At 47.0% G+C, this 26,276-nt stretch overlaps 1 protein-coding gene across 2 annotated transcripts in view; it reads right to left on the bottom strand.

Moving 5' to 3' along the window:
• LOC147730708 (ras-related protein Rab-5B-like) overlaps positions 1–26,276 on the bottom strand; it is a 358,295-nt gene that overhangs the window by 108,674 nt on the left and 223,345 nt on the right. For both annotated transcript variants that reach the window (XM_086955487.1, XM_086955488.1), the window contains exon 3: positions 17,143–17,294. In XM_086955487.1, the coding sequence (XP_086811613.1) occupies positions 17,143–17,294 (152 nt within the window). The remainder of the gene's footprint in view (positions 1–17,142; positions 17,295–26,276) is intronic.

Raw genomic sequence — 26,276 nt, 5'->3', positions numbered from 1 at the left:
CTAATCCAATCCGTATTAATGATTTACAGTAGCAGAACTCCCCCTGAATATTGGCGTTACACAATTTTTTTTGACTAAACTAACAAACGTAAAATGTTTTGCACTTCGAATATGATCCAATAATTCGAGCAAAATAATTGGAAAAAATATATTTGCTTCTTGAACTCACACATTAGTGCAATATTACTCCACAAAAACAGTCTGTAGCGCCACGGAAGAAACATTTCCAGGGAGATGGAGCAAAACCTGGTATTTTCTGCCATTCAAAATTGGTGTCGAACCTAAAATGAAGCCTTCGATATTATAGAAACCCGAACTTGCTGTTATTCCTACATTTGGTCGGTCTCGGGGTACATTGTGGAAACTGACAGGCAGTGAGTGACCTGAATGCTCTGCATTAACTCCTCATCTGCTTAATGACATTCAGCTGTGTAATCATGGCTGCCCTCCGTGTGCTGTGAGAGAGGACGTTTTGGTAGCTAGTAGGTATAATATTACTTGCTATATTATATATCTGAATGCATTGCTAGAAAAGGCAAAATACCAGTCAGGAGGCACACTATGCTAAGCGCAAGTTTTTAGCGTAGGTGTTTTTAAGTCACAACCTTAATCATATAGGCCACGCCCCTTTGAGAGACCCCCCGTTTTTTCATCCCACTTAAAGCCCTGAATGAATCTATCTATGCACTATTACTGTAGTGAAACCTAGAACAAGATTGCAAGACCCAGTATGTAGTATTTGTATAGCTATCCAATCCCTGGTGGCATTGCACCCAGGATAATGTACTGTATGGCTAAACACTTATTAGGTCCCAAAAGCGAGACCTATTTGTGTCAGATATTCGTGTCTTCTTTACCACGTGTTATGGTGCTTTATTTCCTTTCATTCTCATAATTTTTAACAAAAAGATGAGTAAACTTTACAAAAGTGACAGTACAGCAAACTAGAAGGTGGGGATGTCAAAATATCACAGATTGACTAACATACAGTTGCTTTTGGTGTGTTGTCAGAGAAAGCCGAACCTTTTTCAGCAGGACTCTACACATTAGTGTGGTTCTTAAGAAATACCATGACAGCCTGGGGCTGTAGTTCTTATGCTTTTATGTTATGTAGACATCTCGGTGCACTGGCTCAGCGCGCAGCAGAGTAGCTGCATTTTTGCGTCTAAGGCATCTAAAGTTCATACATGCAACTCAGAAACATTCCAGACTGTATATATGGATTAGGGAGGGAAAGGAGAACACATAATGGCAAAGGAGGGTGTAAGGAAGGAGTGGACATGGAAGGATAGGCTACAGTGAGAATTGAGAGGTCGGTGGGCAGGCGAGAGAGCAAAAAGTAAAGCAAAGAATATATATAATAAAGAGAGATTGGATACTGTAAGGAGAACTAAACTCATGGCCACGTGGCCACTTCAAACCTGCAAGAATGATTCCGGGCCTTACTTGGGCGCTGTGACATTCTTTTCACTATCAATGTATGTCAGATGGCACACATTAACTATGCAGGCCTCTTGGCGCTACAGAGTAAATGGCACCATTTACAATAAGGTGATCATTTTAGTTTGCTTAGTGGGCAGTGGGTTGAGACACAGAAAACTGCCTGGCAATGGTTGTATCAACACAGAGTTAGTGGTTGTAAAAGTGGCTTCAGGAAAGGCCTGAACCAGAGAATAATTCAATACGGTGGAAACCAGTGAACTAAGTATAACGCCCAGACGCAGAGTGAACCAAACTGCAGTCAAGTGAGTTTATATTGAGCAAATACAGGCACAAATGCTCGCAAAATACAGGGGACAACGCTGGACACGCAGATGAGCGTCCTGAAACTCGCGCAGGGTACCCCTAGGTAAACAGTGGAAAGGGTGCAGACTGGAAGGCAAACCCGCTGATGGCACATGAGGTCCATGCAGTAAGTGGTGAGGGGGTGACACCATGAGTTACCCGCACCGGGTGACACCAACCCTAGTGACGCCACTGCGATGAGGAGATCCAGTGAGTCTTCCTCTGGAACGTCGAAGATCTCTTCCAGTGCTGGGGCTGATCTCCTCATCTCGTGTCGACGGGCCCTCCGGTCTCGGATGGTTTTCTTCGAGCGGAAGGAGGCACAGGCTGTGCAGGTCGACTCGTTGTGGTCTGGCGACAGGCAGAGGTTACAAACCTTGTGGTGGTCGCTATGTGGGAACTTTGCTTGACATTTCGGGCATTTGCGGAACGGAGTCCTTTTCATATGGTGTAGGCCGCACTGCGTCAATAGGCCCAAAGGCCCACTTGAATGACCGGAATGGAAACTTTGGCGTCGAAAGGTGCCACCATCGATGTCGAAGGCAGGTTGTGTTTGTTTTATGAAGTTCTGCGCGTCAAAGTTGCAGAAAAACAGTTTCTGGCCAGAGCGGAGAAACTTTCATCCGAACCCAGTGGCGGAAAAAAACAATCTGAGGATGGAGCTGATGCCCATGCACAGTATTGTCCAAGGGAGAAGTCACCTATCGGGACTAACAAAGACTTCTTCCAAGAAGACAACAACCTGCAATCATCCGAGTCCAACATCAGGTGGCGATCTAATGAACAAGTTACTTACCTTCGGTAACGATATATCTGTAAGAAACGGTAGTTAATATTAGATTCCTTACCTTAGAATATCCCCAGGCGTCAGACTGGATCCGGAAATTCTTGAGTAGCAGTACCCTTGCGCGTCGGTAGTTGTCGTCTGCGGCTCCGCGTCCGTCGTCAGTCCTTGGACACAGCTTTTCCGCGCCAGAAACTCAGAGCCATGTTAAAAACCAACACTGGTGCCATTGAAACTAGGGCCCTGAAAGGGGATGACCTTGACCCTAGATATCGGTTCGCAGAACTGGGAGGATGGGTGGGGCAGTAAGGAATCTAATACGAACTACTGTTTCTTATAGAAGGTAAGTAACTTGTTCATCTGAAAGAAACAGGTTAGTATTAGATTCCTTACCTTAGAATAGATACCCAAGCAATACCAACCCCGGTGGTGGGTCTGCGAACCAATAATCACACCAGAAAGTCCCGGAGGACGGAACGGCCAAAGAAGCCATCCCTCCGGACTTGGCTGTCCAGACAGTAGTGCCTCGCAAACGTGTGCAGCGATGCCCACGTAGCTGCCTGACAGATGTCCTGCAAAGGGACACCCCGGCCCAGGGCAGTGGTAGCCGCCGTGGCCTGAGTGGAATGGGCCCTCAGCCCAACAGGAGGCTCCTTCTTTGCCAAGGAGTAACAAGCCTTGATACACAAGATGACCCACCGAGAGATGGTCCGCTTGTGTACCGCCCGTCCCTTCTTAGCGCCCACATAACCAACAAAGAGTTGGTCATCCACCCAGAGCTGGCATGTGCAATCAAGATAGAATGAGAGCGCACGTTTTGGGTCCAGACGTTGGAGCCGCTCTTCCTCCTTTGAGGGATGCGGAGGCGGAAAGAAGGTGGGCAAGGTGATAGACTGCCCGATGTGGAAGGCCCTGACAACCTTGGGCAGGAAAGAGGTCTAGTTCGCAACACAACCTTGTCCGGATGGAAAGAAAGGAAAGGAGGCTTGGAGGAAAGAGCCTGGAGTTCACTCACTCTCCTGGCAGAGGTGATGGCAACCAGGAAAGCAGTCTTCAGAGTAAGAAGGCGGATAGGACAGTTGTGAAGTGGCTCAAAGGGAGCGCACATCAGATAAGTAAGAACCAAGTTCAAGTCCCACTGAGGCATCACAAAAGGAACAGGTGGAAACGTGTGTGTGATGCCTTTCAGAAAACAATAGGGGACTTGAACAAAGATGGTTGATCAGGAAGCCTTAGAAAGGCTGAAAGGGCAGAAAGGTAGCCCTTGATAGTGCCTAGAGCAGATCCCTGCTGGGCAAGAGAAAGAAGGAAGAGAAGAACCTCAGAAAGAGGGGCAGAGAGGGGCTCCACAGCCTTTGCTGTGCACCATGCCACAAATCTGTTCCACCTGCAGGCGTATACCGACTTTGTGGAGGGCCGCCTGGCCACCAGAATGATATTACAGACTTCAGGGGGCAAGTCAAATGGCCTCAACTGTCGCAGCTCAATCTCCAAGTGTGGAGGTGGAGATTGGACAGGTTCGGGTGGAGGACCGTCCCCTGCTGCTGCGACAGAAGGTCCTCCTGAAAAGGCAGACGAACCGGGGGATCGACTGATATACTGAGTAGCTCGGGATACCAGTACCTTCGTGCCCAGTACGGAGCCACAAGGATGACTTGGGCCTGGTCGCGTTTGATCTTCTTCAGCACTATGGGCAGAAGTGGTTTAGGCGGAAAGGCGAACAACAGACTGCAACTCCACTCGTGACAAAAAGCGTCTCCGAGCGAGTGCCGCCTTGGAAATTCCAACGCGCAGAACTGATGACATTGCGCGTTCTCTTCGGTGGCGAATAGATCTAACCAAGGCTCTCCCCTCTGCAGAAAGAGACCTTGCGCCACGTCCGAGTTCAGACGCCATTCGTGATCCATCACGCACCGGCGGCTGAGTTCGTCCGCCCTGGCGTTCAGAGAACCTGCCAGGTGTTGAACCACCATTGGTCACACCCTGATGTTTCAGCCACTGCCAGAGGCGCAGAGCCTCCTAGCAGAGGGTCTACGACCCCACCCAGCCCTGATTGTTGTGAACACCTGCACTACACTCCCCCGGACAGAGGGGAAGAATGCCTTTAGTGCAAGAGGAATCGCCCGCAGCTCCAAATGGTTGATATGAAGCCGGGACTCCGCCGGAGACCAGAGGCCTTTGATCTCCGCCTCTCCCATGTGGCCTCCCCAGCCCTGGAGGGACGCGTCCGTCACAACTACGTGCTCCGGTTGGGGAAGGGAGAGGGATCTGCTGCTGACCCAATCGCGGTCCGTGAGCCACCACTGCAGCTGTCTCGCAGTGCCCTCCGAGATCAGGACGTGGTCAGACAGGTTGCCCTGATGCTGGGCCCACTGAAACTTCAGGTCCAACTGCAGAGCCCACATCCGCCAACGGGCGTGATGCACCAGAAGGATGCAGGAAGCCATCAGACCCAGAAGCCGCAGCGTCAACCTGACCGAGACTCGGGATAACGGCTGAAAGATTGGAATCAGAGTCTGAATATCCCGAACCCGCTGCTCGGGGGGATAAACCCGAAACTGCGCCGAGTCGAGAACCGCTCCGATGAAGAGGAGCTTTTGGGAGGGACACAGGTGTGACTTCGGCACATTGATGGAGAACCCCAGCAGGTGCAGGAGGTCCGCCGTTGTCTGGAGTTGGCTGACGACTGTCTGGGGCGAGCCCGCCTACAACAACCAGTCGTCGAGGTAGGGGAAGACTGAAACCTCTAACCTGCGCAGATGAGCTGCGACCACTGCCATCACTTTTGTGAACACCCCTGGGGCGCTGGTAAGGCCGAAGGGGAGCACGGTAAATTGAAAGTGCTCGTGGCCTTCCGTGAACCGCAAGTAGCGCGGGTGGACCGGCAGGATGGGGATGTGGAAATAAGCGTCCTGCAAGTCCAACGCTACCATCCAGTCTCCTGGGTCCAGGGCAGCCAAGAGCTGAGCCAGTGTCAGCATTTTGAACTTCTCCTCCCGGAGGAAGCCGTTGACGTTCCGTAGGTCCAAGATAGGGCGTAGGCCCCCTTTGCCCTTCTTGGGTACCAGGAAGTAGTGGGAGTAGCAACCACACCCTACTTCTGGCCCAGGAACGCGCTTGATGGCCCCCTTGGCCAAGAGGGTCATAACTTCCTCCTGCAGAAGTCGCAAATGATCCCCCGATACGCGGTGGTATTTCGGTGGCATGGCTAGAGGGGTCGTCTCGAAGGGGAGGGAGTAGCCCCTTCGGACAATTTGCAGCACCCACCTGTCCGACGTGGCAGTGCGCTAGTGGGAGTGGTGATGGCGAACCCTGCCCCCCACTGGCGTCACTAGGGCCTGAAAGCACAGACAAGGAAGGTTTTGAGGCGGATGCTGCGGGGGAAGGTGTGGACTGGCCTCGCCGGTGTCAGCCTTGGATGTTAGTCTGCGGTGCGTGGCTGGCAGCACGTGTGGGGGCGCCCCTTCCTTGGCCACGAAAGGAGCGAAAGGCACTCATTTGCTGGCGCGGGGCCGAAAAGGCCCAAGGACTTGGCCGTAGCCCTGGAGTCCTTAAAGCGCTCAAGCGCATGGTCTGCCTTGTCACCGAAAAGGCGACGGCCATCAAACGGCATGTCCTTGAGGGTATTCTGGACATCCACAGAAAAGTTGGCGGACCTCAACCAGGCGTGGCGACGAATCGCCACCGTCGTTGCCATCGCTCTGCCCAGTGAGTCGGTGGTATCCAGCCCACACCGGATGGAAAAACGTGCCGCATCTCGACCATCCGCAAGGGAATGGGCGAGTTTAGCATTGACCTCCGCCGGGCATTGTGGCAGCACGTCCGCGACTGTGTCCCACAGGGAGTGGGTGTAGCGGCCCAAGAGGCATGCGGTGTTGGAAGACCACAGTCCCAAACTAAGGGAGGAGAATATCTTCTTTGCATAATTCTCATACCTCTTGGATTCCCGATCAGGCAGAGCCGACGGGAATGCGGTCTGGGAGTTAGAGGCCTGGATGACCAAGCTCTCTGGGGTGGGGTGGGTGGACAGGAAAGCAGGATCGCCCAGAGCCGGGCGGTGGAGTCTGGTCACATTCCTATCTACAGGCTGTCCTGGCCTAATTGAACGGCAGCAGAGGCTCCGCCGAGCTTGACCACGGTTTAAGGACCTCAGTGAGGAGGTTAGTCCTCAAGGCTGTGACGGGGAGCTCAAGGGCCAAGGCCTTGGCCGCCCGCGTCAACACCACATTGAAGGATGCCCCCTCCTCCGTAGCCACGGTAGGGGGCGAGACAAAACCATTGCCTGGCGAAGTGTCCAGACCACTGGCATCCCCAAGACCTGTCCAGTCCTCCTGGGACTGACACGAACGTGTCAGAGGGTCCTCAGACCACTCCCAATACTCCTCATCACCCATCCCCTGATAATCAGGGTTGTCAAATGTTGGGCCTGGTTCATTGAAGTAAAACTCCCCAAGCGGCGTCGAGAGCGGCGCCCTGCGGCGCCGCCGGAACCGGGTCGAGGGAGGCATAGGGGACGGCGCGGGCCGAGGACGGCGCCGGAGGTGACACCTGAGGGACCGATGCCGGAGAGGTCGTCAGCTCGACCGGCGACGATCCGGAGCCAGAAGCGGATCCAGTGGGGCCCGAAGGCGCTAGGCCCGAAGGCGCCGTTGGCGTTGGGGCCGAAGCACCCGCCGGCGTCGGGCGGAAGCACCCAACCCGCTAGGGCCCCCCAGACTGGCCCGCTGGGCCCAGAGGCGCCGCGGAGCCCGCCGGAGGAGTGAGGGACCTCATGGCAATGAGGAAACGCTCGACCTCCTCCGGCGTCGCTTGCTGCCCAGGGACCGGAGGGTATGGGGCAGGTCGCGACGTCCGCGACTCCGACGGAGCCGCATGGGCGGTGTCACCCGAACCCCCGTCAGCGTCGGGGGGAGTCAGAAGAGTGATGACGTCTCTTCGACTTCTTGTGCTTACCTGACGACTTCGAGCCCGAGGAGTGATGTCGACTCCCGGAGCTATGATGGCTCCGACCCCGCGACCTGTCCCTCGACCTCCGTCTGGACCGGGACCTCTCGCGGCGCGGGCCGACTGCTGGAGTTTGCGCCGCTTGCGGGACCGCTTTCGCCTAGCTTTCAAAGTCAGGGCCCAGCAGTCGGAGCAGGCCTTGTTGTCGTGATCGACGCCGAGACAGTGGAGGCACCGGCGGTGAGGGTCGGTGACCGACATCAGTCGGTCGCAGTCCCCACAGGGCTTGAAACCTGGCATCCCTACCGGCACCGTTCGGAGTCGAAGACTCGAAAAAGGATCAAAAGAGATCACAAAAAGTTTAGTCAAAAAGTGACTAAGGTACCACTTTTTCTGGATCTGCGCTGCTGGCGCGGAAAAAAGAAGAACTGACGTCAGCTCGCGGAGGCGGCGTCTAAGTACTCCGACGTCATCACGGCGCCCACGACGATGACGCAGAGCCGCAGACGACGCCTACCGACGAGTAAGGGTACTGCTACGCAAAAATTTCCGGATCCAGTCTGACGCCTGGGGATATTCTAAGGCAGAGGTCTTCAATCTGTGGGGCGCGACCCCCAGGGGGGTCGTGGGGTCCTTTGAAGGGGGTCGCAGATTCTGTTCCTGGCTTGAGCTGATCGAGGGTGCTCACGGCGAGGCCTAATTCACACCGAGGTGTGAAAAACATCAAAGCCTCATTAACAAGTAAAAGGTCTTTTAAAGACCTGTCAAGTACTCGGGTGTGGCTGTGTGTGTGTGTGTCCCTGAAGCCTTTTCGAGCTGGGGGAGGAGGGGAAGTGGGGGAGGGGGGCTGGGGGAGCAGGCTGTAGTGTAGCCTGCCCTTTGAGGTCAATGGATATTGCGCGCCGGGAGCTGTGGGTCCTGTGACACAACCCCCGCCCCCAGCAGCGAGGCACAGAGATGCCCTCCCATGATCGGGAAAGAAGGAAAAACATGCAGAAAGATACTGACCCATTCCCCCCCTCCCATCCACCCCCCCATGAGAGAGGCACAGAAAAGGTGGGTGAATGAATGATGTGTGAAAAGGTGGGTGGATGAATGATGAATGGATGGATGAAAGGGTGGATGGATGAAAGGAGGGATGGATGAAAGGATGGATGGATGGAAGATGAAAGGGTAGCTGGATGAAGGATGTATGGATGGATAAAAGGTTGCATGGATGAATGATGGATGGATGTGTGAAAAGATGGGTGGATGAATGATGGGTAATGGATGGATGAAAGGGTGGATGGATGGATGTAGGGATGGATAAAAGATTGCATGGATGAATGATGGATGGATGTGTAAAAAGGTGGGGGGATGAATGATGGGTGGATGGGTGGATGAAAGGGTGGGTGGGTGGATAGATGAAAGGGTGGATGGATGATGGATCGATGTATGGATGGGAGGATGAATGGGTGGATGGATGTATGGATGGATAAAAGGTTGCATGGATGAATGATGGATGGATGTGTGAAAAGGTGGGTGGATGAATGATGGGTGGATGGATGGAAGGGTGGATGGGTAAAGGATGGATGTATGGATGGAAGGATGAAAGAGTGGATGGATGAAGGATATATGTATGGATGTAAGGATGAAAGGTTGGATAGGTGAAGGATAGATGGATGAAGGATAGATGTATGGATGTAAGGATGAAAGGGTGGACGGATGGATGAAAGGATGGATGGAAGGATGAAAGGGTGGACGGATGAAGGATTGATGTATGGATGGATAAAAGGTTGCATGGATGAATGATGCATGGATGGATGTGTGAAAAGGTGGGGGGATGAATGATGGGTGGGTGGATGGATGAAAGGGTGGGTGGATGGATGTATGGATGAAAGGGTGGATGGATTAAGGATGGATGTATGGATGGGAGGATGAAAGGGTGGATGGATAAAAGGTTGCATGGATGAATGATGGGTGGATCGATGGAAGGGTGGATGGGTATAGGATGGATGTATGGATGGAAAGATGAAAGGGTGGATGGATGAAGGATGGATGGAAGGATGAAAGGATGGATGGATGTGTGAAAGTGTGGGTGGATGAATGATGGATGGATGTGATGAGGTCTAACAGGCGCATTTATGATTGCCAAAAGATGATGATGAGGAGTACCAGTTTCTAGAATCTTTTGTCAGAAGGGGGTCCTTACCCCTAAAAAGGTTTTACAAGGGGGTCTCTGCATCAAAAAGTTTGAAGACCTCTGTTCTAAGGTAAGGAATCAAATACTAACCTGTTTCTTTCAGATGCACAGTGTACTATCTGCAGCTCATATGCCTCAAACTAATTATTACATTCATTTCAGATTAGGTTGTACTGTGTGGAGCTGATGAAGGGAAATTTATAGACTGTCTCATATAAATGTGAGATGTTCTAGTAAGCAAAGTAACCACTGCCAGCCTAGCTTAGGACCAAGTGTCTGTCTGATCCACTTGCAGCTCCCACTCTTCCAGCTGCTGGTCACCACTGTCCAACGTTTGAACAGGAATCTGCAAGGCTAGTAAGGAGTTCTGCTTCAGTGGTGCAGGCGCAGCCGGCTGATCAGAGATGACAGCAGAATCCTCCTGTACAGGAGGTGGCTTTTAAGCAACATTAGCCTCAGGGAAATGCGTGTGGTAGTCACTGAGCATCAGAAGCAAGTCCATGACTAGAGACATCGGGACATTAATGGACGGTTCCTGAGGACGTTCCTCCTCTTCCTGCTCATAAGGATAATGCTCCTGAAAAGTGTCTAAGCGCTGCATGCCGGGGCGTCCTCTGTCCAGGAATAATCCCCTTCCAAGTATGCAGAAGGGTAATCCAGTGGCTGTTCGTCCTCATATACCTGGCATTTGACCCAAGCTGCGATGGGCCATACGCGGGACCGTAAGGACCCTCATCCTCTTATTCCTGGAAGTCCAGAAGGGGAGCAGGAGGCAGTGGAGAGATTTTGGAGAAATCCTGCAATAGGGATGGAATTGTCTTTGGAACGGGCATGTCAATCTTCTTAGTCGATGGGCCTGTCGATGGCACCGCAGGCAGTAACGTTGACGGTACGAGTGACAGTGTCGACGGTGCAGAGATGCTCATTGAAGGGGAGGGGGGGTCACTCCTCGGCGATGCAGCGCCCAGCTGAACCGTCGACGGCGAAGCGCTCATAAACGTATAACTCCTCACAGTTGTCACCGACAACACCACCTCAGTCTTCGTTGACGCTACAGCTGTCGTCGTCCTGACAGTCTACGTCGTAGAGTAGCCGAAGAAACAGACGGTGGTGTACCAGATCTAGCGATTGTAGACAGAGAATGATTTATCAACTAGGTCGACGTCGGGTGGATTTTCTGTGAGGAAGTATGAGGCGCAGAGCCAGATCTTTCCTGGCCATGAGATGAGCCAGACAGCTCTTTTTTAGCCCTTTTTTCCACAGATGACTACATACTCAGAGACCTTGATTTCTCTGGATCTCTCTTGAAAGAAGGAGAGTCTTCGTCCTTCCTTTTCTTAGTGGAGGTAAGACGCCTCTCCTCACTCTTGGAGTTATAATCTTTAACAGATTTTCTCCATTGAAGCCAGAGGAGCAGTCTTCCCTCACGATCCTTGAGGGTTTTTGAAGAGAAAGTCTGGCAGTGCTTACAGGGTCTGGGCTTATGATCCAGATATAAGCATTATAAGCACGCCTTATGTGGAACTTCAGAGAAAAGCCTGGACTTTCCACAAGTCTTGCAGGGCCTAAAGAGCCCTTTTTTTAGACTCACACATCCTGCAGCAAAAACAGAAAAAGTTACGCTCAATTTACAACAGTACCGTTGCTGAGAGAAGCTTGAAGAAAAAGGAACTGCTAGCTGAAAGTTAAAAAGGTCAAGGTAGAAACACTGACTGAGCAGTGCTCAGAGAGACTCCCTAACACACAGTGCAGTAAGAAAGCTGAAGTATGGTGGCCATGCAGGGGATGGATACTCTGGGTTTGCCATGTGATTGGCTGGAGTTTGGATGTTCTTCAATGAGGTTAACTGGTTACTAAATGCTATTGAATTTCAAGGGGAATTAAGTTTTAAACATTGATACTGTTACCGTGGGACTCCCACTATGATGACAGGGAAGATTCAAGCATGTGAATCTATGAAAGATACAATACTGGAGAAGTGGTGAACGGAAATGTCCAGTTTAGTAGGCTCTGTTGAAAGGAATATAAGACTGCATTTTTAGTTACAACTTCTGACCAATCAATTAGGAAGGGTGATATTGTCTACATAACTAGAGAGTCAACAGAAGGTACACAACCAAAATATAGATCGCTAAATAAGGATCTCCTACAGTTCATGGGCTGTTTAAATAAAAAAGGAGAGGTGATTCATAAGAGGTTACTACATCAGAAATTCCTGATATTTAAACACATTTCATTTGCAAGATTAAAAAAACATGCATTTTTGGTATTGCTCCAAAGTTAGAGACTCAGGATAATCTCTAAGTGGATGGCTTTCCAGGATGCATGCCGTCTGTATGAGAAATATAAAATATTGTGCAACCTTCTTCAAAGAATAGTGTGCAACTTTCTTCAAAATTGAAAAATAATCTTTCTTATTTCTGACCGAATTGAGGTCATACAAGCTTACTTACACAAAAACAAGTAGCTTAGCATATCAATGTCTGTTAAACAAATACATGTTATGTTAATTTGTATAGCACACTAATCACTCAAAAGAGGGTATCCAAGGTGTGTAGGAGTGTGGCCCCAAGGTCCTTATATGGCCCATTACAATTTAGCTAGGTTCAGTGTGTGTAAAGCGATTGGGCTGGACACAGAAGGATGGTGCACTAACTGTGTCCTTTTCTTTACACATCAGAGCGGGGCCTCAATTGTCCCGAGCAGTTGCCGGGCGAGGTGAGGTCTTCACCCACACAAAGCTGGGTGAGTATCACTATCAGGAAATGCCTCTTAGTGGTCAAGCTAATATGCTTCATTGTTATGCAGAACGCAAATTGTTCATGCAGGTGTTTTCTGGTTTGGTGGTGTGTGTGGTGTTATATGGATGCATGTGTGTTAATGGATACATAGTTTTGTTTATCTTTTGTTTTCTTGACAGGAAGAAGATTATTCCTGTGATCAGTGGACACTGAGGTTCCAAGTATTGAGGGACAGATGTGACTCTCTTAAGTATATTACATTGCATGGATACGATTTACTCCCTCTTACATGTGTATACAACTACCACACTGTTTTGCAGTAGCTTATTATGTTTTTTAAGGTCCTGATGAAAGCTGGAGCAATACTCCTTCTAGCTGAAACTAGTCGACCACTCTGTACAGCGCCATAATGTAGTCTTACTCACCCACTACTAGGCGTGTTTTTAATCTTGGCACCTAGACTCATTTCTGTAGCGGTTCCTTCTATCTAGGCAGCTAATTTTAGAAATCACACTTTTCAACAGCACTGCACTCTTTTCCACATTATTTCTTGAGCACCACTGTGGCTGAATTTGCCGCTCTCCAGATATGCACCGCCACTTGAAGGTTGAGGCGGTGTTTGGAGTAACTACTTATTCCCATATGATGAAATGCCGCCAAATGGGTGGTCTGATGGGTTCCTTTTCAGCCCAGTGGTACTCAATACACTGTTTCGCATTTGCATCCTTGTGATTTCCTCTCACCATTCAAGCCAGAACACCACTATTGACCTGGTCTTCTCTGTTTGTTTTTTCATGTTATTGTAAGGGGCATGATTAGACAGATCGTTAAACTATTTCCCCTCCTGACCCTCCGCACATTTGTATTTTCAGTATTTAGAGCAACGTCCAGTTGCGGGTCTATATTCGCAAGATGTAAACTCATTCTCAGTTTACATCATTTAGCTCCCCTAGCTCTTTTGTATGTAACTCCTACTTCCTGCCGCCTGTCTCTCCCCACTCATCCTCAACAATGGTTTACCTATGAAGAGCCAGCTTTTGAATAATTTTTTTAGTGTTGTGGCATGTTGCATTCACTGTGGCAACAACTCACCTCAACACCCCTATGTGTCATAGCACTTTTTTACAAATTTCTTCTTTTTTTACCGAATAATTGAACCGGTTTGTACATCCTGCCTAAACCAGGTATACTTCTTTTACTGGCACTCCCACTAGTGTATCGACCTGACATCCTATGTATACACATGGTTAATCACTATCCCACTTTGAATACCTTGGTGATCCACTGGGGTTTGACCACATGATTTCAGTGGCAATCAGGAAGGTTTCCCCTCTCCTCCCATCTAGCGCAGGCACACTGTGTGACTCTAAGCGCCATCGTATTTTTTAGACTTGATGGGTTCTATACTTGAATTTAGCAACTTTATTATCGACGCCTCCATTCAGTTTAACGCATGCGCGAGGGTATAGTGTTCTCTCTGAACACTTCCGCGCATGCGCTTCCTGATCAGTGCTAAGTCCGCAAAACCGAGCTCAGCCCGGTTTCTAATTAACTCGCCTCTCACCAATGGCGGTGAGTGCACGCACTGTGACGCGTTTGTTTGGCAATCATATTGCCTTAATGTCCGCCTCAATTGGCTGACTATTAAAACAGCCCCGATTTAAAAACGGACCGGTTGGACCCTCCGGCGCCTCCCCTTCCGCTCGGATTGGAGCATTGGGTACCGACGGACAGGTAGGCTTAGAGAGCATACCCAGACTACCCTGTAGCGCTTTTTTGCCTATTATATGGAGAGTACCAGTAGTGAGCGTTTTCTATTTCTTGTTATAGCAATACCCCCTGACTGTTTCTTGGGTCCACCTGCAGGACCTCATTACTATACCTCCCTCTGTTTTGTAACACAGTACCCCGTGATGTATATAGCATTGGTCACTGGGTAACACATGTGTGCCTACAACTCTAATATGAATTTAGTTTTCCATCTTGGGGCACTCATTTACCGCAGATACCCAGGACCATATCTTATTAGTAATTGTCAGACCCCCTCTGTTTTACCATATTAGGTCTCTCACGCAGGGTACTACTCTATCGTAAACTGAGGTGGTAGGGTGACGGAGAGAGTGTGTTGGCTGGATAGATGGGAGTCCATTACAATTTAGCTAGGTTCAGTGTGTGTAAAGCGATTGGGCTGGACACAGAAGGATGGTGCACTAACTGTGTCCTTTTCTTTACACATCAGAGCGGGGCCTCAATTGTCCCGAGCAGTTGCCGGGCGAGGTGAGGTCTTCACCCACACAAAGCTGGGTGAGTATCACTATCAGGAAATGCCTCTTAGTGGTCAAGCTAATATGCTTCATTGTTATGCAGAACGCAAATTGTTCATGCAGGTGTTTTCTGGTTTGGTGGTGTGTGTGGTGTTATATGGATGCATGTGTGTTAATGGATACATAGTTTTGTTTATCTTTTGTTTTCTTGACAGGAAGAAGATTATTCCTGTGATCAGTGGACACTGAGGTTCCAAGTATTGAGGGACAGATGTGACTCTCTTAAGTATATTACATTGCATGGATACGATTTACTCCCTCTTACATGTGTATACAACTACCACACTGTTTTGCAGTAGCTTATTATGTTTTTTAAGGTCCTGATGAAAGCTGGAGCAATACTCCTTCTAGCTGAAACTAGTCGACCACTCTGTACAGCGCCATAATGTAGTCTTACTCACCCACTACTAGGCGTGTTTTTAATCTTGGCACCTAGACTCATTTCTGTAGCGGTTCCTTCTATCTAGGCAGCTAATTTTAGCAATCACACTTTTCAACAGCACTGCACTCTTTTCCACATTATTTCTTGAGCACCACTGTGGCTGAATTTGCCGCTCTCCAGATATGCACCGCCACTTGAAGGTTGAGGCGGTGTTTGGAGTAACTACTTATTCCCATATGATGAAATGCCGCCAAATGGGTGGTCTGATGGGTTCCTTTTCAGCCCAGTGGTACTCAATACACTGTTTCGCATTTGCATCCTTGTGATTTCCTCTCACCATTCAAGCCAGAACACCACTATTGACCTGGTCTTCTCTGTTTGTTTTTTCATGTTATTGTAAGGGGCATGATTAGACAGGTCGTTAAACTATTTCCCCTCCTGACCCTCCGCACATTTGTATTTTCCTTATATGAAGAGCCAGGACTTCAGCTCCTTGAGGAACTCCATAGGGCTAGATGTAGGTAAATGGCATTTACCGATTCGTAAATACAGAATTTTACAGATTCAGTATTTACAAATCGGTAAATGCCATGTAGGTAAATATTCGGTAACAGTTACCGAATCGTTAAGATTCGGTAATTACCGAATCAGTATTTACCGATTCGGTAATTGCCATTGATTCCTATGGGCCTTGAGGCCCATAGGAATCAATGGCAATTACCGAATCGGTAAATACCAATTCGGTAAAATTACCGAATATTCAAGGGTGGCAGGGTGTCACTTTGACACCCTGTTACACCCCTAATTCAGGCTTGTGTGCCATATGGCACACATACATGCCCTATGGTCATGTATGTGTGTCACATGGCACAGGTGTACATGCACAGATTTGCATGTACACAGGTATTCGTTATTTACCACCAATAGTTGGTGGTAAATAACGAATCCTTAAGGCCCTGCGGAACTGTTTTCAGTGCCATCTACATCTCATATTACTGATCGGTAAATTTATCGATTCGGTAATTTACAGAATTGGTAAATTTACCGATTCGGTAATTTACAGAATCGTTAAATTTACAGATTCTGTAAATTTACCTTATTGGTAATTTTTAGGCCCCCTACATATAAAACTCAAAATACTGGTCGGTAACGGCCGAAATCGGCCGTTATCAACTGGTATCTGGCCACCTACATCTGGCCCTAAGTGAGGAGGAGGCTCTGATGTGTTGAGGTAGGTCGTTCCATGTCTTGGGTGTGATATAGGAGACTGAACGACCTCCAGTTTGCTTTTGCAGATGTGGGGAGTGCGTGCAAGTGAGAGTGAGGCAGAACTTAGATAGGGTGGTGACAGTGTATGCAGATGTTCAGGTATTCTGGTCCTGTGCAGCACTTTTTGTATGTGTGTGTAAGAAGTTTGAATTGGCTGCAAATGTGAATAAGGAGCCAGTAAAGCTTCCTGAGGAGCAGTGCAGCATGGGAGGTCGCGTATGAGTCTTGCAGTTTCCTTCTGGATGGTCTGGAGTTTGTGTAGGTGTTGTCTGGAGATTCGGGCATTGAGAGTGTTGCCATAGTCCAGCCTGCTGGTGGGGAGTGCTTGTGTGACAGTCTATCTGGTGTTCTGAGGCAATCATTTGAAGATCTTTTGTGGCATGCATAGGATGGGAAAGCTGGCGGTGCACACTGCGTTCACTTGAGCAGTCATGTTGAACTTTCAATATATATATATATATATATATATATATATATATATATATATATCTCAACTTTCACCAGTACCTGGGCATACTTCAAGTGAAAAGAGGGGAAAACACTGGAACAAGGGCATATTTCAAATATAAAGAGCTGTATAAAAAGGAATTATTACTAATGCATTACTACCCCCTTAAACTAATCTGAAATATCCAGAAAGATAATTAATTTGAGCACACAAAAAGTCTGAATGCGATGCTAATCCGCACCATGGTCACTGGAATTTATCACAGTTGCTGGTATATAATTACCGGTTTTGTGATGTCAAACACGACTATTGCAGCCTGGGCACCCCGGTAGTACATTGGTGCTAGACTATGGTACCGTTCTTGACCCGCAGTGTCCCAAATTTCAAACTTTACTGTTGTGTCATCCAAGCACACCGACTGGGCAAGGAATGCCGCTATGGAAGAGAAAGAAAAGGCAGGAGATCAGACAGTGTCAGGATGCATTTAGCGACTAGAAATGAGAGAATGAGATCCATTTAATAATTCATTTGAATCACTTTCCATTTTCAGTCATTTCTTGCCTTGTAGATCCAGAAATACATGGATCTGGATAGCTAGATGTGATTTCTTAATCCATAATACTTCATTTCAAGGGACTTTGAGAAAAACTGTGCCAACGCCTCTTTCTGCACGAACCCTAAAGTCCCTGAACATCAGGGTTCAAATTCCTGAACCAGCCTAATCCATACCCACAGTAACAGTAAAACAAATACATAAAAAGTTACTTTTCAGAAATAGTTGGCACAGGAAGCCTACTCCATGGCCCCATGGTTTCCAGTATAACACTCATTTGGTTTTTATAAGATTTCAAAAGAATGCATTACATAACTGATCATCTCCGATATAATATGACATATACAGAAGTCTAAAATAACAGTTGATGGACAGAATGCAGAACAATGTCATACATTCACCCCAGTACAGTGATCTGGGCCCAAATCCATCCTTTTTTGGCACTCCACACCACCCCAGTTTAGACATGGCCATATGCAAATCAGCCTTGACCCTGTGCCTCATGGGAACAGTCCAGCCCGAACTGCCAAGCCATGTCTTTCCTGGACCGGAATCAAGCATACTAGGACCGGTTTCTGGCTATCAGCCGTCTTCAGCCAGGATAGCTTGACTCTAGTGGTGTGGAGAGCATGGGACTCACGTCTGAGCATACCCATCCCACTCGGGGTGACAAATGCAAAAATAACAGTTGGACAGAATGCCGAACAATGTCATATATTCACCCCAGTACAGAGATCTGGGCCCAAATCCATCCTTTTTTTGCACTGCACACCACCCCAGTTCAGACATGGCCATATGCAAATCAGCCCAGAGCCCAGAGCAAAAGGTGCAGACCAAAGGAGCATCATGGCAGAAGAAGGCCTCCTATTGAGGCAAATTACAATCACAATTGCCCAACATGAAGAAGTCTCACTTGAGGGGTACCCACAAGCGCCCTCGGCTCTAAAACAAAGGGGCGTAGAATGAATCAACTCAAGAAAAACATCAGGAAAAGAGCAGGGTTGTAAGATCTGTTCTTGGAACGTCAACGGGCTAAGCTCAAAGTTTGAAGAAGACTATTTCACAGAGTTTATTACACAACATACCATACTTCTCTTTCAGGAGACCTGGCAGACAAAAAAATCGCAACTAGTGGGCTACAAAGAACATTTCATCCCAGCACATAAGGAGGAACAGCACGGTAGGGCAAAAGGAAGGCTATCGACTTTTATATCTACTTACTTCCTTTGGAGAGATGCCAGCATTGACTTAGACTCAACATAGATGTAATGCATTAAAGTCGATATCTCACCTTCCAGGGGCCTATTAATCCTGAATCTATATATGCACCCAGAGGGAAAAGATAAAGGGCACAGAAATAAGCAACTAATAGCAGCAATTACAACGCTGAAAAGCACCTACCCACGTGACAACATGATAATAACAGGCGACTTCAATATGAACCTAATCCAAGGACAGGAGGGAAACTTAGCGAGCTTTATACAGCCAAGACAAGGCAATCGAAGCAGACAAGATGCCATGGGGAAGAAATGTGCAGCAAAATTGGAAGACCTCTTTCTGCACACGCTAAATGGCAGGGGCCCCTTGGACAGACCAGCATTCCTAACGAGGGTCACCAGGAATACAGGCTCAACAATAGACTTTACAATAGCAGACCCTGATTAGCGACCACTACCCCCAGATCTTCACATTATCTATTACCTCAAAAGGGTCGGAGCAGGCGAATCCTCTAATATTGAACACACAACTCTTTAATTACAACTGGAATGAAAATAACATCACCAACCTAATGGAGACATGCCGCTCATTGCTATCACCGCCAGTAGAAGCGCAACATACAGTAAAGGCTTGGGAGTCCTTCGTAGTCAACATCAACAAAAGATACCAAAACAAGTACAGAGGACACAAAACAACAAGAAACGGGGGAGGGAAGTGGTATACGCCAAAAATGCGTTCAATAAAAACACGGCTGAATACACACCTAAGGTCATTTCGAACAAAGGACACCCAACTGTCACAATAAACTCTGATAACAATAAAAAACTTTAAAAAAGAGCTAAAACGTAAAACCAAGGCGGCCAAGCAAAAATATAAGGAAAACCTTGAGACCATCATACTCCATGCCAGTAAGCTGCGAAATTCGAAACAGTTTTGAGCAAAAATAAATCTCATGCTTAATGGCAAACATCAGCAGTTCAACACGGATATGACAGATCAAACTTGGAGCATCCACATCGATGATACATACAATACCACACTGGACATGCACATAGACAGCATAACCGACAGTTCAACAGAGCTCAAACCGACTCTCATGTCAAGAATAACACCAGAAGCGGGGAATCCTAGTAAGCAAAAAGGTTCACCTCTCACCCTCAGTCTAGTATCAGTGGAAGCCTCAGCTAAAGATCCAATAAAGCCATTCTAAATCAATCAAAAATAGAGAAACCAACAAAGAAAGCAGTAAGCTAGCCATTCTGGAGCACAGAGAAGAAATATACCTGATAACACCAAAACAGGTTCTGAGAACAATAAACCACTTGAGAGCAGACGGGGCTCCCGGACCAAATGGCCTACCTAACGCTCTATTTAGGTAAGATCCTACGTTTTGGTCCAGCGTCTTATCCCCCTAGTTTTGCAACAGCTTAAGGACCGGGAATATTCCTGACTCCTGGAGGGGAAGCCTCCTTCAACAGAGTCACAAATCAGGGACTTGCTCAGACCCAAACAACTATAGGTTAATAGCCCTAATAGACGTCGAGGCCAAGATCTACGCATCCAACCTACTGGCAGACCTGGAGACTTGGGTCAGAGGCAAAAACCTGATCCCAAAGACACAAACAGAATTCTGGGCCGACATGGGCACCCTAACAAACTTATCAGCACTAACTTTTCTAGCTAAGAAAGCAATTGACAACTCGAACATCCTATATACATGCTTTCTAGACCTCAAAGCAGCTTTCAATAAAGTGCCAAGAGCAAAGCTATGGGCCAAAATGAAAGCTTGGTGTGCCTCCCCCACACACACCCATTGGGAGTAAACATCAACCTACATTCGCACACCTGGGTCCAAACGAAAAACGGGGACAGTCTGCACCTAACAAATACATTTCCAACAATAAATGGGTTAAAGCAAGGATGTGTGCTGGCTCCTAGCCTATTCAACATCTATACTGCAGACCTAGAGAGCAACCTACGCACAACCTAGGGTGACCCATCAAAATTGGGAAAAACCACTATAGCGAGCCTGCAATCTGTGGACGATATCGTGCTTCTCTCTCAAATTCCACTTGGTTTACAACGGCTGATTTTACAACTTGCGCTGTAAATCTCACATGCACACTTAACATAAAAAAGATCAAAATTTGTTTGGAGGATAAATTCCTGTATTCTAAACCAGGTGGATGAATATAAATATTTGGGCATACTACTAGATCACCATTTAAACTATAAATATCATTTAGACCATGGGAAAACAAAATCAAAACAAATACAATTCGCCTTCAAAACTATACAAAAAAACTAAGTGGGAGCTCAACCAGTCACTTATTAAAGGTTGTAGCAGCAAAATGTATGTCCTCAATCACATATGGCTCGGAAACGATGGACACCAAGGACTCTAAAACGCTAAATCTAGCCCAATCAAGATTGTTAAAAAAACTGTTCTTAATTCCGCACCATATTTCCCCAGCGCAAATACGCCTGAAATACTGATTAACAAATGTCTTTGTACTTGTATAACGCACAGCTACCCGCAGTGGGTCTCCCGGCGCTTGTACGAATACCGCAAGGGAACCCTTCCTGGTTTTCCGTGTGAAGTGTCCACTCCTGGGCACCCCCATGGTGAAACCAGGCATCCCCGGCGCTGTGGGGGCCGTTGTGGAGACTAAGCAAGCTATTGCCCAGAGTTTCAGTGTGGGACCCATGATTAGAATAGGCACTGAGGCGAGAATATCCGGTCAGAGGAATTTATGAGCCCAAGACCCGCCGAGGCGGTAATCGAACCCTGGTCCCTGACCAGAGCTCTGCATCAAGGTCTGCCTGCTCTAACCATTGAGCCACACTTCTCTCAACAAACCAGATACCGGGCAGAAAAGGGGTCCTGGCCAAATATTACTGGCGAATGAGAGCCGCTGAAGGTAACACGCTAGCCCATCACTGCTGGGAAGAGGTCTAAAAACAGGCTAGGCAGACCAATTCCACATGCAAGACTCTTAAGCAAGCGCTTCTTTCGCTAAACCTGGAAGAAGCTTGGCATTCACCGATGCCATATCTGGCTTTTAAACAATTCATTAACAACACCATCAAACAAGCATCGTTGCAAATAGACAAAGCATTAATGGCTGGCAAAAGTCATGCCTGGATTGTGAAGCCAACGTATAAACAACTGAAAGAACAAGCCTATTTACAAGAATGCTTCAGGGATCACTACACGAGGAAACTAAGCTTACTGAGATTGGAGTGGTTTCCGGCCAAAGACCTTACCCCAAAATAGTTACGGACTCTGTGACAAGGGAGAAAAGTCACTATTACACAGATTATGTATTTGCCCGGCCTTACACAATCTAAGGAAGATCCTCCTGGGGCCAACCCTAAGAGAAACACAAGTCAGGGCCTGCAGGGCGGCTGTGATAAAATGCCTCGGTTGGTCTTCGATACAACTTTCCTGCAAAACGATCAAATTCCTGACATATGTGGCTTAAGGGCCTGGAAAATAGGCAGCAGTAAAACATGAACTGGGTCCTATGAACACTTTGCAGCCGGACCCTGATTCTTCTTGATGCACTTCACAGCCTACTCTCCTCCCTCTCCTTTATTCCAAGACACTGCAAGCACTTTACTTGAGACAGCGGGGACAGACACAATTAACCAAATATAAGCCCTAACATGTGCTGCATCCCTTGTTATAACAGCCATTTGCTGCCCCCAATCTTCTAATAAGAGGGCCATCGCCTTATAAAGCGCTACTCCTGTTTTTATTCTTCTTATATGTTTAAAAGCGCTCTCCCTGTTTTTACTCATCATGTACATTTGTGCAATGCTGCCCAGCACATGGGAGAATGTTGTATGCTATATGTTGTTGTTTACCACATGGTGGTATGTTCCACCCTTTTACGATTTTAACGAATCAAATAAAAGTATTTCTACGTCAAGCTTTGTCAACAGTTCAACATAGATGCTAAAAACAGGGTGTTAAAGCAGAGCCATCAGGGACCCCAAAAGACAATGGTCTGAGCGTTGGATAGAAAGTGAGGAGCACAGTCCTTTGGAACTAAAAAGTAGGTAAACCAGTAGAAGGCAGAAGTTATGATCAGCATTGCCTTACCGGGCAGGAAGGGCTGAAAGTTGATTCCATACACTCTTCTGTGTACTTGAATTCGAGCTAGTCCAGAGGCAGGAAACTGGGAAAGAGGAAATTAACTCTGTGGTATATAGGGATAGTGGTAGTGAGCTCACATTCCAAATGAAACCGGCTTTACTTCCTTAGTGCTACCTTCAGCATCATGTGATGTTATGAGTTGCTTGCTATAACTGAATCAGTAGTGGCAAAAAAGTGCTGCTTTTGGTGACTCAGTGAACTAATGCATCCACTCCAAGGTCCCATTTTTGATCTTATGGTCACAGATTCAAATCCAAGACTGTCAACCCAGCATTTCATTATTAACAGGACGGTATAACGACTGCCACTAAACTGATAGCAAGAAACATTGATTGTTAGCCCCAAGATGCCCCAAAGGGTTAATATGTGCTTTACAAATACATATAGGTTATGTTAATGGAAATCTCTGGGTCTTGCTTCAGGGGAGTTATGGTATGTATGCTTACGGAACGTAGAGGAAGGTGACATGTTCAACTGTCCAGCATTCTATGTTGAAGCCGCTGTGACAGAGGAGGTGGGCAGACCTGTTTCCTGTATGTCTGGAGCTTGTGAAATAAAGAAGGTTATTTGTAGATCCCTGCCGTCTGCCTCGTTATTCCCGTGTAGGGGAAGCAGCACACAACAAACTGGCGACGAGCTGGTCTGGATGGAACCACTTTATGGCACCTTAACTGGCGTAAAAGGACACTTGGAAGGACGATTTCTGGGAAATACATGATGTGCTAACTGGGTGCTACTTACAATACCGGGGTTGAATCACAGCCCTGGTGTGATTTCATTACAAGAACGGAGGCTGACATTAGGCATTATTCCTTTAATGCAGTCCAAGCAGCTGCTTACATCACATAAAAGGTTCTAGAATAGAACAATAGCAACACATGAAAGGCATGAGCCTTCAACAATCTGCCTCTTTTAAATGCGGCTCAAGCAGATAAGTTCATTTTACTTCGTTACCATTATTCATTTTTATCTCTGTTTTGAAGTTACCTTGTGTGTGGCTAAACCCCACCCCCACTTCCTACTGCCTCTATACCGATCTCCAATTTACAGAGATCTCCCTACACCCCCTTCCCTAGTCCCATCCTTGCGTGACTGACCAGATTAACCTGCCTTTTCTTTCAGCTTATGTACTATTTCTAATGTCTGAATATATTTAAAGATTTTTAGATGTTTAATTGAACCTTAATATTTTGTTTTTTATAAACAATTATTCTTCAATTTCATCCTTGTTCTACTTCCTCATGCCATAATGAGCTTACCTAATGTCTTCGTTTAACACCCGTTTTACACATCTTTTCACCGATGCAGGCCACGCACTCCAATGCGGCTCTGCATCGCTACCTTTTATTATTTCGGATTTCATCCGCAAGTTATTGTTTTACAAACTTATTCATAAAAAAAGGGGTTTTAGCAGGAAATCCTCATTTAACTGGGCTTTTCAACATTCTGTAACAAAATGAATTATAATAAGAGGAATTATTCTCTCGACATTCCTTCATCTATAAACCTTGTCACTATTATAAAGGGAAATCCTCCCTAATTATCTTTCATTAAAGGGCTTTACCACTTTTTACACGTTAACATTTCCTATATACCATGTCTGACTCTGACTCAGACAAGGCTTCTGCCCTTACTCCTAACAGACAATGAAGCCCAGCAAAAAATCCTTCAGGAATTGAGATCCTGCATGTTTGAGACCTTAATTCAGATCATATCCTCTAAAAGGTCACTCCCTGATGAGGACTAATTCTCGGAAATTCCAAACCTCTACTCTGACAAGATCACTGAATTAAGGGGTAAAAGACTTAAGAAAAATAAAAACATTGATAAGAGCAATAAGAGGTCCAAGCATTTCATCAATTCAGTGAGGTCTTAGCACCTCAAACTCCCAAGGTGTCCGTAGCGGCACAAAACATCTGGGTGTCCCTAGCGGCACAAAACATCTGGGTGTCCCTAGCGGCACAAAACATCTGGGTGTCCCTAGCGGCACAAAACATCTGGGTGTCCCTAGCGGCACAAAACATCTGGGTGTCCCTAGCGGCACAAAACATCTGGGTGTCCCTAGCGGCACAAAACATCTGGGTGTCCCTAGCGCACAAAACATCATAATGCTCTTTACAATATGGGAGATAAAGAATCAATGCTCTTTACAATATGGGAGATAAAGAATCTAATGATATAAAATACTCAGACAAACCTGATGAGTATGTCCTCGATCTTAATGAAGATGATCAACAATTTTAAAATCCATAAGAGGAACTCCCATCAGCCTCTAAGGACATTACCCTTGACCCCTTAGGGGATGAAATGTTTTCCCCATTAAATCTGAAACACCCAAGAAGTTCTGAGCTGTTACCTCAGGACCACCTCGCAAAATTCATTAAAAAATTTATAAGAAACCTCTTAGAATGGGGCACTCGTAACATCCTTAGAGCTGAATGCTCTAGCCCTTCTACTTAGGATAAAAGGTGCTATACCCCCAATTTGGACCCTGGACTCATTAAATTCCTATTCAAACTTGGACGTGAACCAAGGAAAGGGATGGAAAAATCCCTGAAAGGGTGCCAAGACCGTCTTCTCGGCGTACTTGGACCATTAGCCAGAATCCTAGATTCTCCAGAAGATAGCCACATCAATGGCACCCCTCTCAACACCAATCTCATCAGGGGATGGAGCCAGCGAGCATTAATTCTACTGGGTAATGCCAACGCTAGCATTAATGCAGGAAGACAAGGTTATTTTGACTAAAATAAATCCCAAACTAACTGACATGGCCGTTAAAGAAACCTGGGTATCAGCAGTACAACGTGCCTCAATTCTACCCCAAGAGAATTAGAGGCCAACGCATCAGAGGATTTAGATCCTGTGGAACCTTCATCTCAAACAACTCTGCAAGTGAGAACTTTATCCCCTCTGCCTTCTCCATCTTTCCCCCAAAAAGTGGGTGGCAGGCTCAAATACGTCCTTCACAATTGGAGATTGATCACTCAAGATCCTTGGCTCTTAAACACAGTCAATGGGTTTATGATAGATTTGACTCACATACCTTTACAAACTTCTTACTCAAGAGACATGCCTCTCTCTCCAGAGCAACAAAAAATAATAGAAGAGATCTCCTCTATGCTTCAGAAAGGAGACATAATAGAGGTCCCATTAGAAACTTTAAGATTTATAAGCACACTCTTTCTTGTAAAAAAGAAAGACAAAGGTTGGAGACCTGTCAAAAAGTTAAGAGAACTAAACAAATATTTGATTTACAGACACTTAAAGAAGGAGGGCATCCATCTCTTTAGGGATTTTCCTCTAGAGGGACACTGGCTAGTCAAAGTAGACCTAAAGGATGCTTACTTCACCATTCCTATGGCCGAATCCCACAAACCCTTTCTTCTATTTTTCTGGGAAAATCACCTTTACCAATTTCAGGCTCTCCCCTTCGGACTCTCCTCTGCCCCTTGGCTGGTACGGAGATCGAATCGGTCTGGAA

The sequence above is a fragment of the Lissotriton vulgaris genome, chromosome 2_1 (genome assembly GCF_964263255.1).
Source record: "Lissotriton vulgaris chromosome 2_1, aLisVul1.2, whole genome shotgun sequence".
Lineage (NCBI taxonomy): Eukaryota > Metazoa > Chordata > Amphibia > Caudata > Salamandridae > Lissotriton > Lissotriton vulgaris.
Note: the sequence above shows the minus strand (reverse complement) of the source record. Positions and strands in the feature narration are given on the sequence as shown.